Source organism: Bubalus kerabau, chromosome 8 (genome assembly GCF_029407905.1).
Source record: "Bubalus kerabau isolate K-KA32 ecotype Philippines breed swamp buffalo chromosome 8, PCC_UOA_SB_1v2, whole genome shotgun sequence".
Classification (NCBI taxonomy): Eukaryota; Metazoa; Chordata; class Mammalia; order Artiodactyla; family Bovidae; genus Bubalus; species Bubalus kerabau.
In genome coordinates, this window is record NC_073631.1 from 68991854 (window position 1) to 69004075 (window position 12222).

The 12222-nt window shown below is 37.6% G+C and overlaps 1 protein-coding gene across 1 annotated transcript in view; it reads right to left on the bottom strand.

Moving 5' to 3' along the window:
- Positions 1-12222, bottom strand: part of GARS1 (glycyl-tRNA synthetase 1) — a 52845-nt gene that overhangs the window by 25126 nt on the left and 15497 nt on the right. The window contains exons 2-7 of the mRNA XM_055590480.1: positions 11609-11710; positions 10634-10736; positions 9466-9607; positions 7932-8020; positions 7445-7521; positions 1768-1913 (exon numbers count right to left, since the gene is read on the bottom strand). Coding sequence (XP_055446455.1) covers positions 1768-1913; positions 7445-7521; positions 7932-8020; positions 9466-9607; positions 10634-10736; positions 11609-11710 — 659 coding nt within the window. The remainder of the gene's footprint in view (positions 1-1767; positions 1914-7444; positions 7522-7931; positions 8021-9465; positions 9608-10633; positions 10737-11608; positions 11711-12222) is intronic.

Below are 12222 nucleotides of genomic sequence, written 5' to 3' on the forward strand. Positions count from 1 at the left end.
AAATATACCATTATAGCCATTGCTTTCTTTTCAATTTCACAGAAAATATTCTGTGCAAAATATCACATAAGAGAGCAGTCTCAAGAAGCTACTTCAAAAGAAACGTTTTGTGGAAAAAAATTTTAAAACAAAAAATAAAATTTTACCTTCTTCTCATTCTAATATACCAATTCTTTTTATTTTTTGGTTTTTATCCAAATATAAGCATAGTTACAGTTACTCTGCATATTTATTAAGTAGAATGTACTAAATTATGAATTCTTTCTTTTATGCTTTTCCATTTTATAAAAAACAGTAAAATTTTCTTATTAACAGTTGTATTCTACTAAAATAAACTACTGTAATTTATTAAGCAGTCCTCAAATTACTGGATGAAAAGGTTATTTTTACTTTCAATTTATATACTCTTTTTTGGGGGGGGGCAAAGTAGTCACATTTATTTTCACATCCATAATAAAATCCCACTATGTTATTGCTTAAAGACACAGAGCAAGAATTAGATGTTACAAATCACTTTCAGAGCACAGGTTATCTTGAATTATCTTTTAAAATCCTCTTTTAAAGCAGGAATAGTTAAGGACATATTAAAACTAGCTGTTTTTTATTTTTTCACCAAGAACTTTACTGAACAGCATTTTCGCTGTTTTGTTCCACTATCTTCTATCATTAATTAATACACTCTTGATAAGTATACCTTCCTTTCCTTTTGAATTCTTTCCTTAGATAAATTCATAGCAGTGGGAAAGCAGGTCAGAGGTCATGGCCCATTTTATGACTCTGTATTAACAAAATGAAAGGCTCATCCTTTGCCTCTTTCCACAAAATATCCTGAATCAGCCCACTGTCTTACTCCAATAATACACTGTTACAGTTCATTTTTGTTATTCTTTACTCTCTACTCCAGGAAACATGACCTAGCTTTATCTAGCAAAACCTATCCTGTCTTACCCTACAATGAGACCATGAGAAAAATATCCGAGGCTACGAAATGGAATACTTTGACTAAGTTTGCTAACAATGAACAAAGACTCTGGACATATAAATTCTGGATCATACTGCAAACTGTTACAGGTTTTCTACTCTTATCTGCAAAAACCACCTTTTAATGAATCAACAAGCTAAACGTATCCTGTCCAACAGGGTAGGCCACTAGTCACATGTCTAGTGATTAAGACTCTTTTTCCGCCACAGGAGCCACAGGTTCCATTGCTGGTCGGGGAACTAAGATCCCACATGCCATGTGGCATGGCCAAAAAATAAATAAATAAGTTTAGAAGTTCAGTTCCCCAGAAGCACTAGCCCCATTTCAAATGCTCAACGGCCACATGGTAGTGGTTAGTGGCTACCATATTGGACAGGAACAGCTTATAGACTATTTCCACCACTGCAGAAAGCCCCATTGGGCAGTGTGACCTACACTAAATGGTTTCTAAAGTCTCCCTCAACAAGTTCAATAGGCTTCAAAATCATTCTTCAACTCTCTCTCCTGCCCTATGCAGTAATAACTGTAAGAAGTGATGATTACAGACTTCTGTATTTATGCCCTCCCCCAAATGACAATATACACTAAAAAAAAGAAAAAAATTATACTCAGAAAGAATTAGAAGAAATAAAATTTTAGAATATATCTATCATTACTTCTTCTTAATATATTTGTTTGTACTTCCTACTCATTTTTCAAACATTTTCCTTCATGGTTGATATTAATATTTACCTTTTATTACAAGTAGTTATAATAATATTACATAAACAATAAGTGATACATACCCAGGCATGTTTCCTCCAGGTCCAATGAAGGTCTTAAACATTAAGTTAAAAGGCACTGGAGGGGAAAGATCATTTCCAGTAGTGGGAGATTTTACATTATAGTTTACAAAAAGATCTGCAAGTTCTTGCTGTCCATAGTTATCAAGCTAAAGAATACATCAAGAAAATGATTAGTGTAAGAGACTGAGAAAAAATAAGGCATAACAATAAAATATTATATATAAAACCCCACCCACCATTAAAATTCACCCAAAATAAAAATATCAGATTAACCTAATCTTCAAGATATCTATATTAAAACCATACCCAATTTACATAGCTTACATTCACCAACAGAGAAATAGAGTGTCTTTGTAGGACTGACCTAAAAACGTGTACCATTTCACAATGAAAGATAAGGCAAAATATCTCTTGTTCAATTATAATAGTTATCATGCAAAAAACTTTACACAATGAATTTTACTACTCTGTATACTTAAGAGTCAGGTGCACTTCCCTGTCTATTAATTAAATATCCATGTAACTTTCCTCTCCCATTAGACATTATGCTGCTAAGCTGCTAAGTCACTTCAGTCGTGTCTGACTCTGTGCAACCCCATAGACGGCAGCCCACCAGGCTCCCCCGTCACTGGGATTCTCCAGGCAAGAACACTGGGGTGGGTTGCCATTTCCTTCTCCAATGTATGAAAGTGAAAAGGGAAAGTGAAGTCGCTCAGTCGTGTCCGATCCTCAGCAACCCCATGGACTGCAGCCTTCCAGGCTCCTCCATCCATGGGATTTTCCAGGCAAGAGTACTGGAGTGGGGTGTCATTGCCTTCTCCGTTAGACATTATGGGAGAAGCTTGAACGCAGAAGCTGTGTCTTATTCACTTCTGCATTTCCCAGTGCACTGCACATCCTATACATTGATGATCAATGCCAAACCCTCTAAAATGATATACGATCTCCAATTCAAAAACCTCGAATGACTATGACAAACCATCTAATAGTAAAGAATATTTAAAACTTAAAAAACATCTAATAAAAATAATTAGATAAATCAACTAATGATTTATGGCCATTCAGGATCAGAAAATACTGGGTAAATTGCCCAACTCCACCATGGATGGGTTGTGTGATTCAGGATCAAGTTCCTCCCTAACCTCTCTGAGCCTGTTTGCTTATCTGTAAAATGGGGAGAACAGACTCTACCTCGTTTCTTAGCCACAGAGAGTGAATCAATACCTTTTAGATAAACTATTAATATCATGCTTCATAAAGCTGAGAAGGAATCACAAGCATTAACAGATGCAGAAAATGCTATTATATGCTGAAGCAACAGATGGGCCTCTGCCCAGGAAATCCTTTGGGGCCATTTCAGTATCAGGCCACTTCCATGGGTTTCTAACACTTCACTGAAGATTAAATTGACAAGAACACAGAACTGACCCTTGAACAACACGTGTAACTTACAGCCAGCCCTGTCTATCCACAGTTATTCTGTATCTGCATATTCAACCACCTAAAAACTGTGTAGTACTGTAGAATTTACTACTGAAACACATCACAGTGTACATGGACTCGCAAAGTTCAAACCATGCTGTTCAAGGGTTGACTGTGTGTGTGTATGAGATATCACACATATATGATATGGCAATCAAAATCAAAATCCAAACTGTTTTTCTGGAACATGTACCTGATGAAACAGAAAGTCAGTGCTCAAACTATAAATTCTGACTTAACAAAACAACTACTTCCTGTTTCAGACAATTTATTTGGAAATGAACGAAGCTGTTAAGATCAAAGACACATACACACAAAATCCCTAATAAATCTAAAATCCTGAATGTGAAAGAGAATAATTTAGGTGTAATCTGAGGTGCTTTTCATGTCTTCTTTCTAGTAAGGGTCATGTCTTTGGAAAAGGAAGGAAATGAGAAATGAGGGTGTGGCTGTTAACAGTATCAAAGTACAAGAATTCATTTTCTAAGCCATAAGCAACAACGTGGAAGAAATGAGTTTCAAAAAAGGAATAAAAATACTTCATATGGCCCAAAATAAATTGGCAGATGAATCAATAGCCAGATTAAGAAGTTTTTCAATTTAAATGACGAAGGAGAAAATTTCTCAGCTAATGCTGGGAAAGCCAGATGCTGCAGAGGAAAATCAGTAGGTTTAAAAAACTCAAGGCAACAGTGGAGAAGTGTCCAGCAATTTCCATCAGGAAAGCAGTGTTAGGGAGTCCTCAGTTTAGTCGCTCAGTCATGTCCGACTCTTTGCGATCCCATGGACTACAGCACGCCAGGCTTCCCTGTAAATCACCAACTCCCGGACCTTACTCAAACTTATGTCCATCAAGTCACTGATGCCATCCAGCCATCTCATCTTCTGTCATCCTCTTCTCTTCCCGCCTTCAGTCCTTCCCAGCATCAGGGTCTTTTCTAGTGAGTCAGTTCTTTGCATCAGGTGGCCAAAGTATCCGGAGTTTCAGCTTCACCATCAGTCCTTCCAATGAATATTCACGACTGGATTCCAACATTCCAATATTCCAATGAATATTCACGACTACGATTGACTGGTTGGATTTCCTTGCAGTCCAAGGGACTCTGAAGAGTCTACTCCAACACCACAGTTCAAAAGCATCAATTCTTTGGCGCTCAGCTTTCTTTACAGTCCAGCTCTCAAATCCATACATGCCTACTGGAAAAACCATAGTTTTGACTAGATGGACCTTTGTTGGCAACATAATGTCTCTGCCTTTTAATATGCTGTCTAGGTTGCTCATAGCTTTTCTTCCAAGGAACAAGCATCTTTTAATTTCAAGGTTGCAGTCACCATCTTCAGTGATTTTGGAGCTCAAGAAAACAAAGTCTGTCACTGTTTTCACTGTTTGCCCATCTATTTGCCATGAAGTGATTTCACCAGATGCCATGATCATAGTTTTCTGAATGTTGAGCTTTAAGCCAACTTTTTCACTCTCCTCTTTCACTTTCATCAAGAGGCTCTTTAGTTCTTCTTCACTTTCTGCCATAAAGGTGGTGTCATCTGCATGTCTGAGGTTATTGATTATTTCTCTCGGCAATCCTGATTCCAGTTTGTGCCTCATCCACCCCAGCATTTGGCATGATGTACTCTGCATATAAGTTAAATAAGCAGGGTGACAATATACAGCCTTCATTCATGTATTCCTTTTCTGATTTGCAACCAGTCTGTTGTTCCATGTCCAGTTCTAACTGTGCTTCTTGATCTGCATACAGGTTTCTCAGGAGGCAGGTCAGGTGGTCTGGTATTCCCACCCCTTATAATTTTCCAGAGTTTGTTGTGGTCCACACAGTCAAAGACTTTGGCATAGTCAATAAAGCAGAAGTAGATGTTTTTCTAGAACTCTCTTGCTTTTTTGATGATCCAGTGGATGTTGGCAATTTGATCTCTGGTTCCTCTGCCTTTTCGAAAACCAGCTTGAACATCTGGAAGTTCATGGTTCACATACTGTTGAGGCCTGGCTTGAAGAATTTTGAGCATTACTTTACTAGCGTGTGAGATGAGTGCAATTGTGTGGTAGTTTGAACATTCTTTGGCATTGCCTTTCTTTGGGATTGGAATGAAAACTGACCTTTTCCAGTCCTGTGGCCACTGCTGAGTTTTCCAAACTTGCTGGCATACTGAGGGCAGCACTCTCAGAGCATCATCTTTTAGGATATGAAATAGTTCAACTGGAATTCCAACACCTCCACTAGCTTTGTTCGTAGTGATGCTTCCTAAGGCCCACTTGACTTCGCATTCCAGGTTGTCTGGCTCTAGGTGAGTGGTCACGCCACTGTGGTTATCTGGGTCATGAAGATCTTTTTTGTACAGTTCTTCTGTGTATTCTTGCCACCTCTTCTTAATATCTTCTGCTTCTGTTAGGTCCATACCATTTCTGTCCTTTATTGTGCCCATCTTTGCATGAAATGTTCCCTTGGTATCTGATTTTCTTGAAGAGATCTCTGCTGCTGCTGCTAAGTCACTTCAGTCGTGTCTGACTCTGTGCAACGCTATGGACAGCAGCCCACCAGGCTCCTCTGTCCATGGGATTCTCTAGGCAAGAATACTGGAGTGGGTTGCCATTTTCTTCTCTAGAAGAGATCTGTAGTCTTTTCCATTCTATTATTTTCCTCTATTTCTTTGCACTGATCACTGAGGAAGGTTTTCTTATCTTTCCTTGCTATTCTTTGGAATTCTGCATTCAAATGGGTATATCTTTCCTTTTCTCCTTTGCCTTTTGCTTCTCTTCTTTTCTCAGCTATTTGTCAGGCCTCCTCAGGCAACCATTTTCCCTTTTTGCATTTCATTTTCTTGGGTATGGTCTTGATCCCTGTCTCCTGTAGTGTCACGAATCTCCGTCATCAGGCACTCTGTCTATCAGATCTAATCCCTTGAATCTATTTGTCACTTCCACTGTATAATCATAATGGATTTGATTTAGGTCATACCTGAATGGTCTAGTGGTTTTCCCTACTTTCTTCAATTTAAGTTTGAATTTGGCAATAAGGAGTTCATGATCTGAGCCACAGTCAGCTCCCAATCTTGTTTTTGCTGACTGTAAAGAGCTCCTCCATCTTTGGCTGCAAAGAATATATCAATCTGATTTCAGTATTGGCCATCTGGTGATGTCCATGTGTAGTCTTCTCTATGTTGCAAGAGGGTGTTTGCTATGAGCAGTGCGTTCTCTTGGCAAAACTCTGTTAGCCTTTGCTCTGCTTCATTTTGTACTCCAAGGCCAAATTTGCGTATTACTCCAGGTATCTCTTGACTTCCTACTTTTGCATTTCAGTCCCCTATAATGAAAAGGACATCTTTTTCGGGTGCTGCTTCTACACTCAGCCTTACTTATTCATACACAAGGTAAAGAAAATCTTATTTCTTGGATGAAAAAAAAAAAAAAGCATTGGTTGTTTTTTTTTTCCTCATCCAAGGAAGTAAATAAAATTTAAGAGATGAGCTGTGGTGGATTTCATGATCAAACACGGTGCTGGAGAAATACTTTGCTTAAAAGGATAAATGACGTGAGAAATCAGCAACATTCACATACAGGCATGTGATCCTCCTGGGGCAAAGGTGTGCAGTATTCATCAATTTTTAAAGCAGTTTGTGGCCCCCCAAAAAGGGTAAGAACTACTTCTGATATAGAAAGTATTTCTGCATTTGGCTAAAAGTCAGAATAGATGATCTCAACGCCTTCCCTAAAACTTGTCAACTTAAATACAAAACTAAAGGTCTACAGGAAAAGCAGGGGCCTGCTCCATCAGGTTCTAAGAACAGCACATAGTCATGGACAGTCCAATCAGAAGTAGATCAAGTGGCTGATGAGACAGCCTCACACAGATGTCTGCCCCAAATCTCCACACTGAACACTACCCATCCTAGACATTGTCCTGATTTTTGCTATTAAATCCAGAAAACTGGTTCCTGAGGAGAGAAAACTAATTTCATTTCTATTTACACTGACTTGCTAGTTTGGCAGAAATAAAGGGTTAACTATAAAACACTAACAGAGAAAATAAAAATGCAAAAACAGATGATATGAAGGACAGAAGGTAAGCTCTCCTTCTTTACTATTGTGACCAGGTCAGCACAACATGGAATTCAAGTCATCAAATGCTGAAAAGAAAGATAGCACCTACCTGAGTTATCATGATAACGTCTCTCAAGTACTTACCTGGGCCAAGACACTTTCCATCTCTGATTTCTTCTCAGCAGAACACTTCTTATCAGACATCAATTTCTGTAAATGAGCTGCAAGAATAGTGTTGTACATGTCAATTGTAATCAATGAGAAAAAAGGACAATGTACTTTTGAGTTCAACATTGGGCAAGTGAAAAAATGAACCCAAGGATAATGTTCTTAATTTATATGAATCCTACGGCTGATTTTACAGAGACAGTCATGATACTCTCTTGATTCTTTCGGTGACTTAGAATTTCTAATTATCTGTATATATGTGTGTGTGTGTGTGTGTGTGTATATATATTTCTTTTTTTTCAATAAGGGACTTGTTCTATATACTAAGATCTGTGCACTTTATTCTTTGTATATTATGTCCCAAGAAAAAAAATGTAAAAACTTAAGAGAAATGTTTAATCCAAACCCTTTGCTTTGATCAATCCTACTTGAAAAGATGTTTACCTGAGATGAAAAGCCATACCTTTCAATAGATGGTCAGCACGGAAACACTCTCCATTTTTTAAATCTTTCACCATGAAGTCAGCAAATTTGTCTACATGGCCAGAAGTCCTAAGTTAATACCAAGTCAATTAGTCATTTCCATACAGCTTAACTCATAAATTTTACCTTTTAAGACAATCTGCCATCTATATATTTATCCATAGCTTACATCTGTGTCTGACAGATTAAAGCTCCCTTATCTATTATGGAATATCCCATGGTAGATAAAAATGTATGCCAAAGAAAATTCTTCCTTAATCTATTTCTACCTGCTCCCCAAGTTCTCCCTTCCCTTATGAAAAAAAATATTAACTAGATTATACTTTTTCACAAATTGTCAAGGTCTGTGCTACTTTTCAGTATCAGTTACTCCATGCCTATCCCATTATTATTAGTGATCCAAGCAAAAGCCAAAGCCATGGGGAATTTGACTAGCCAAGAATTTGCGAGAACTCAAATAGACACTGAACCTTAAAGAAAGAGTTTTCTGCCACTGAAACCTGTAGGGACACTGGTATTATCACTATGTGGCTCCTATTAGTGGAGCAAGTAGCTAAGAATAGGTTGTCTTGATCTTTTAGATCTATCATTAAGAACTCAACTTATTTTAATTGCCTGCATTATTGAGAGAGAGCCTGAAGTATAGAAAAGGCTCCGCTGGTGACTCAGATGGTAAAGAGTCTGCCTGCAATGCTAGAGACCTGAGTTCAATCACTGGGCTGGGAAGATCCCATGAAGAAGGGAATGGCTACTCACTCCAGTATTCTTACCTGGAGAATTCCATGGATAGAGGAGCCTGGCAGGCTACAGTCCATAGGGTTGCAAAGAGTCAGACATGACTGAGAGACTAACACTTTCACTTTAAAGTTTATAAATAGCAAAAATTAGCTCTTTAACAGGCAATATTAAATGAAATGATGAAAAATAGTAACAATTCCTCTTTCAGTTTCATATCCTGAAATGAAATCCTGACCTGCTTTCAACAATGTTGGTAGGAAGAATCTAAATTTCTGCATTGAAATGTCAATACAAATAGCAGTATTTAATTTAAAATATGTACATAGCTTTGCCTAGAACTTCTATGAATTTATACTAAAGAAATCACCAGGATATACAAAAAATTAATCTATTAGGATGTTCAGTGCCATCAAAACTCAGAAACTAAAACTTAAGCGCCTATACTAATGCACCAGCTAAGTAAATTATGCCACATCTGTAACAGAGAATACTATTCTGTCATTAAAAATACTCTTGAAGCTTATTGACATAATGTTCACCTATATTAGGTGAAAGAAAGCACTGTGCTACTACTAAACGCCACACTATGCTACTCCTAAACTTAAAAAAAAAAAAGGATAAATACCACATTTTAAATTGGCTATCTGTTGGCAATGAGTATATATTTTGTTTTTATTTTTCAGATTTTCACAATGAACATGGGCAATTTTTTTTAATCAAAAAGTTACTTAAGTATATAAATTAAAGAATTTCAGCCTCCAAAGTAGAAATCTTACTTTAAAACTGGCTCAGGGGTAAGCATGGTACAATCAATCTCCAGGATCTGTTCCTCTTGGATAAAATGCTGCCTCCAGGTCTGAATAATATTGTTTTTTAAAGCACATCCAACTGGGCCAAAATCATAAAGACCACTAACACCTGCAAAATGAGAGGAAAATGTACTCTACCTTATCCCTCTGAACAAATCAAAGTAAGAAGATATCAGAAACCTGAAAGGCTCACATATTCCAAAAAAATGTATTCAAGCCAACACTTCAAATCTCCCAATACTAAAGAGTCTTATTTCCAACTAGCTGACAGATGTTTAAACTGAAAACCTCTTATTCCATTTACTATTTCTGCATGTGAAGGTTGAAATTTCAAGAAGGATTAGAAAAACCTAAAAACAAAAAGAAGTTCCTCCTTATGGAAGAAACAAAATGAAAAAGCAGATTATAGTTTTCTGCCATAGAAATGAGAAAATAACTGGCTGCTTCAGTGGAATAACAATGATGCCCAAGACCCCGTTCTCCAATTTATTCTTGGTATTTGGGCTACTATTTAAACCTCAAGAAATAAAACATTTAGAGATCTGCTCAGACTAAAAATCAAATCAAGTTTCAGTGGCAAAGTATTGAAAGTTTAATACTGTTGCAATAATCTCCGTTACTTATGAAAAAATATCAGTGAATTCTATTTGTCTATATAAATTCATGTAGTGTTCAAAGGGATGTAGAAATTTATCTGCATAGCTAAGAAGAATGTTTTCACCTGGCAGTTGCCATAATGAATACTATTGGAACTAGGGTTTATCACTGCCCTGTGGGGAACGGCACAGTGCAGCTGGCCAGTGCTACAAAGGGCCCTCTACTATTCCCAAGTCTCCACTGGGGTTTTAAGAAGAGTCTGATATGTACATGGATACATCAAACACTTAGTATCTGCCTACCCCTCCAATTCCCTAAGTCCTAATGGAAAAAAAGCCATCTTCAAGAATAAGGAGGGTAGAAGGAAATAAGAACTGGTATCATACCAAATGAGTGACTAAATAAATAAATGCAAGATATCTATCCTCTGGTTTGCATGACCTGATACAACGAGATATCAGTTGGCAGGTTGTACTTTTCATTTAAGAACCATATTAAGGCCACTAACAACACATTTTTTCTTTCATTAATCCCCTACCTCCATAAATAGCAAAAGCTTGATCATAGAAAAACCTCCTCTTCAGGGTATCTTCCATTTTTGCTCTGTCTACAACATCATCTTTGGGCTGTAATGCTAGCTCCTGTAAGAGATTTTTAAAGAGAAAATATGTGATTGAAGGAGTGAGTGGGAATTTCAGTTTACACACCTAAATTTACTTTATTCCTCAGAATTCAATATAAAATTTATCAGACAAGATTTTCATACCCTTAAAACAATAGAAACCTTAGGGGTTTTTCCCTCTGAGTTACACAAAAAATACCTTTACTTAATTATTTAGGAAAATGTATGCCTATTCCCAAGATTATAAAACTAAGCTTACTTAGATGTAGATACTGATAAGCAGTATCTAAATTTTAGAGGATCACTGTAGTGAAATAGTGACTTAAAACTCCAAATGAGGAATTCTCTGGCTTCCCAGTGGTTAGGACTGGACGCTTTCACTGCTGGGGCTGAATTCAACCCCTGGCTGGGGAACTAAGATGTCACAAGCTGCGCAGCTTGGCCAAAAAAAGAAAAAACTCCAAACGATTTCAGTTTAGTGATATGAGATAATTTGAAAGGTTTGCGATCAGGTATCAGATGAATAAAACTTTTCCTTAAAAGAAAAGATTTTAAAACAGCATAACCATTATTTGTAAATATAAAAGAATTCATCAAGAAGAACACAATTGCCTTCCAGGGAAATTAATGGAACACAACCAGTTTAGGGTTTTTGTCTGGTGGGAGAAGGAGTAGGTTAGGGGAGGAATGTGTTGTAGAAAAGCTGACATTTTGAATTACACATTGAAAGGAAGGAGTCTACCAAGTAGAGAAGGAGGAGAGGGCATTCTGGATAATCAGAGATAGAGCAACTTTTAGATTTTTTTCTAGGTCTCTCCCCCTCACAGAGACTAAGTAAAGATGAGCAATTCTATAGCTACTTACGTTCCTTTCCGAGGATCCAAGACTCACCTTTGCTTCCAGAATCCTCTTCCGGGCTTTGAGCTCAGCTACTGCCTTATCTACATCTACTTGGGGTGCTTTATCTTCTTTGAGTTTTCGTACAAGATCTCCCTAGCCAACAAAGAGAATCGGTAGTCATGATTGGTTTCAGAAGTAAAGTTAGAAATGTGCTTTTCAGCACGTCTTTTAAACAGTATCTGTGTGAGAATGAGGAAATTCAAAGGTTTATTATGTGAAAGGTCATTATGAATACTGTAGGTCTCTGCCCTCAGCATGTATAATCTAAATATATAGACAGGTACATAAATAACTACACTTGCAGAGCGATTATTACTGGTTTGTTTTCTTTGTGGGAAGGAGATGCACAGAGGGGAGAAAAGCACTGATCAAAAAGTAAAAACCCTGGTGGTGTCTACTGGGTAAGAATCTGCCTTGCAATTCAGGGGGATGGGGGTTTGATCCCTGGTCGGAGAACTAAGATCCCATATGCCGCAGGAGAACTAAGATCCCATATGCCGCAGGGCAACTAAGACCACGGGCTACAATTAGGCAGCATGCACTCTGCAACTAGAGAAAGCCTGCTCCCTGCAACAGAGATCCAGCACAGCCACACATACACACAC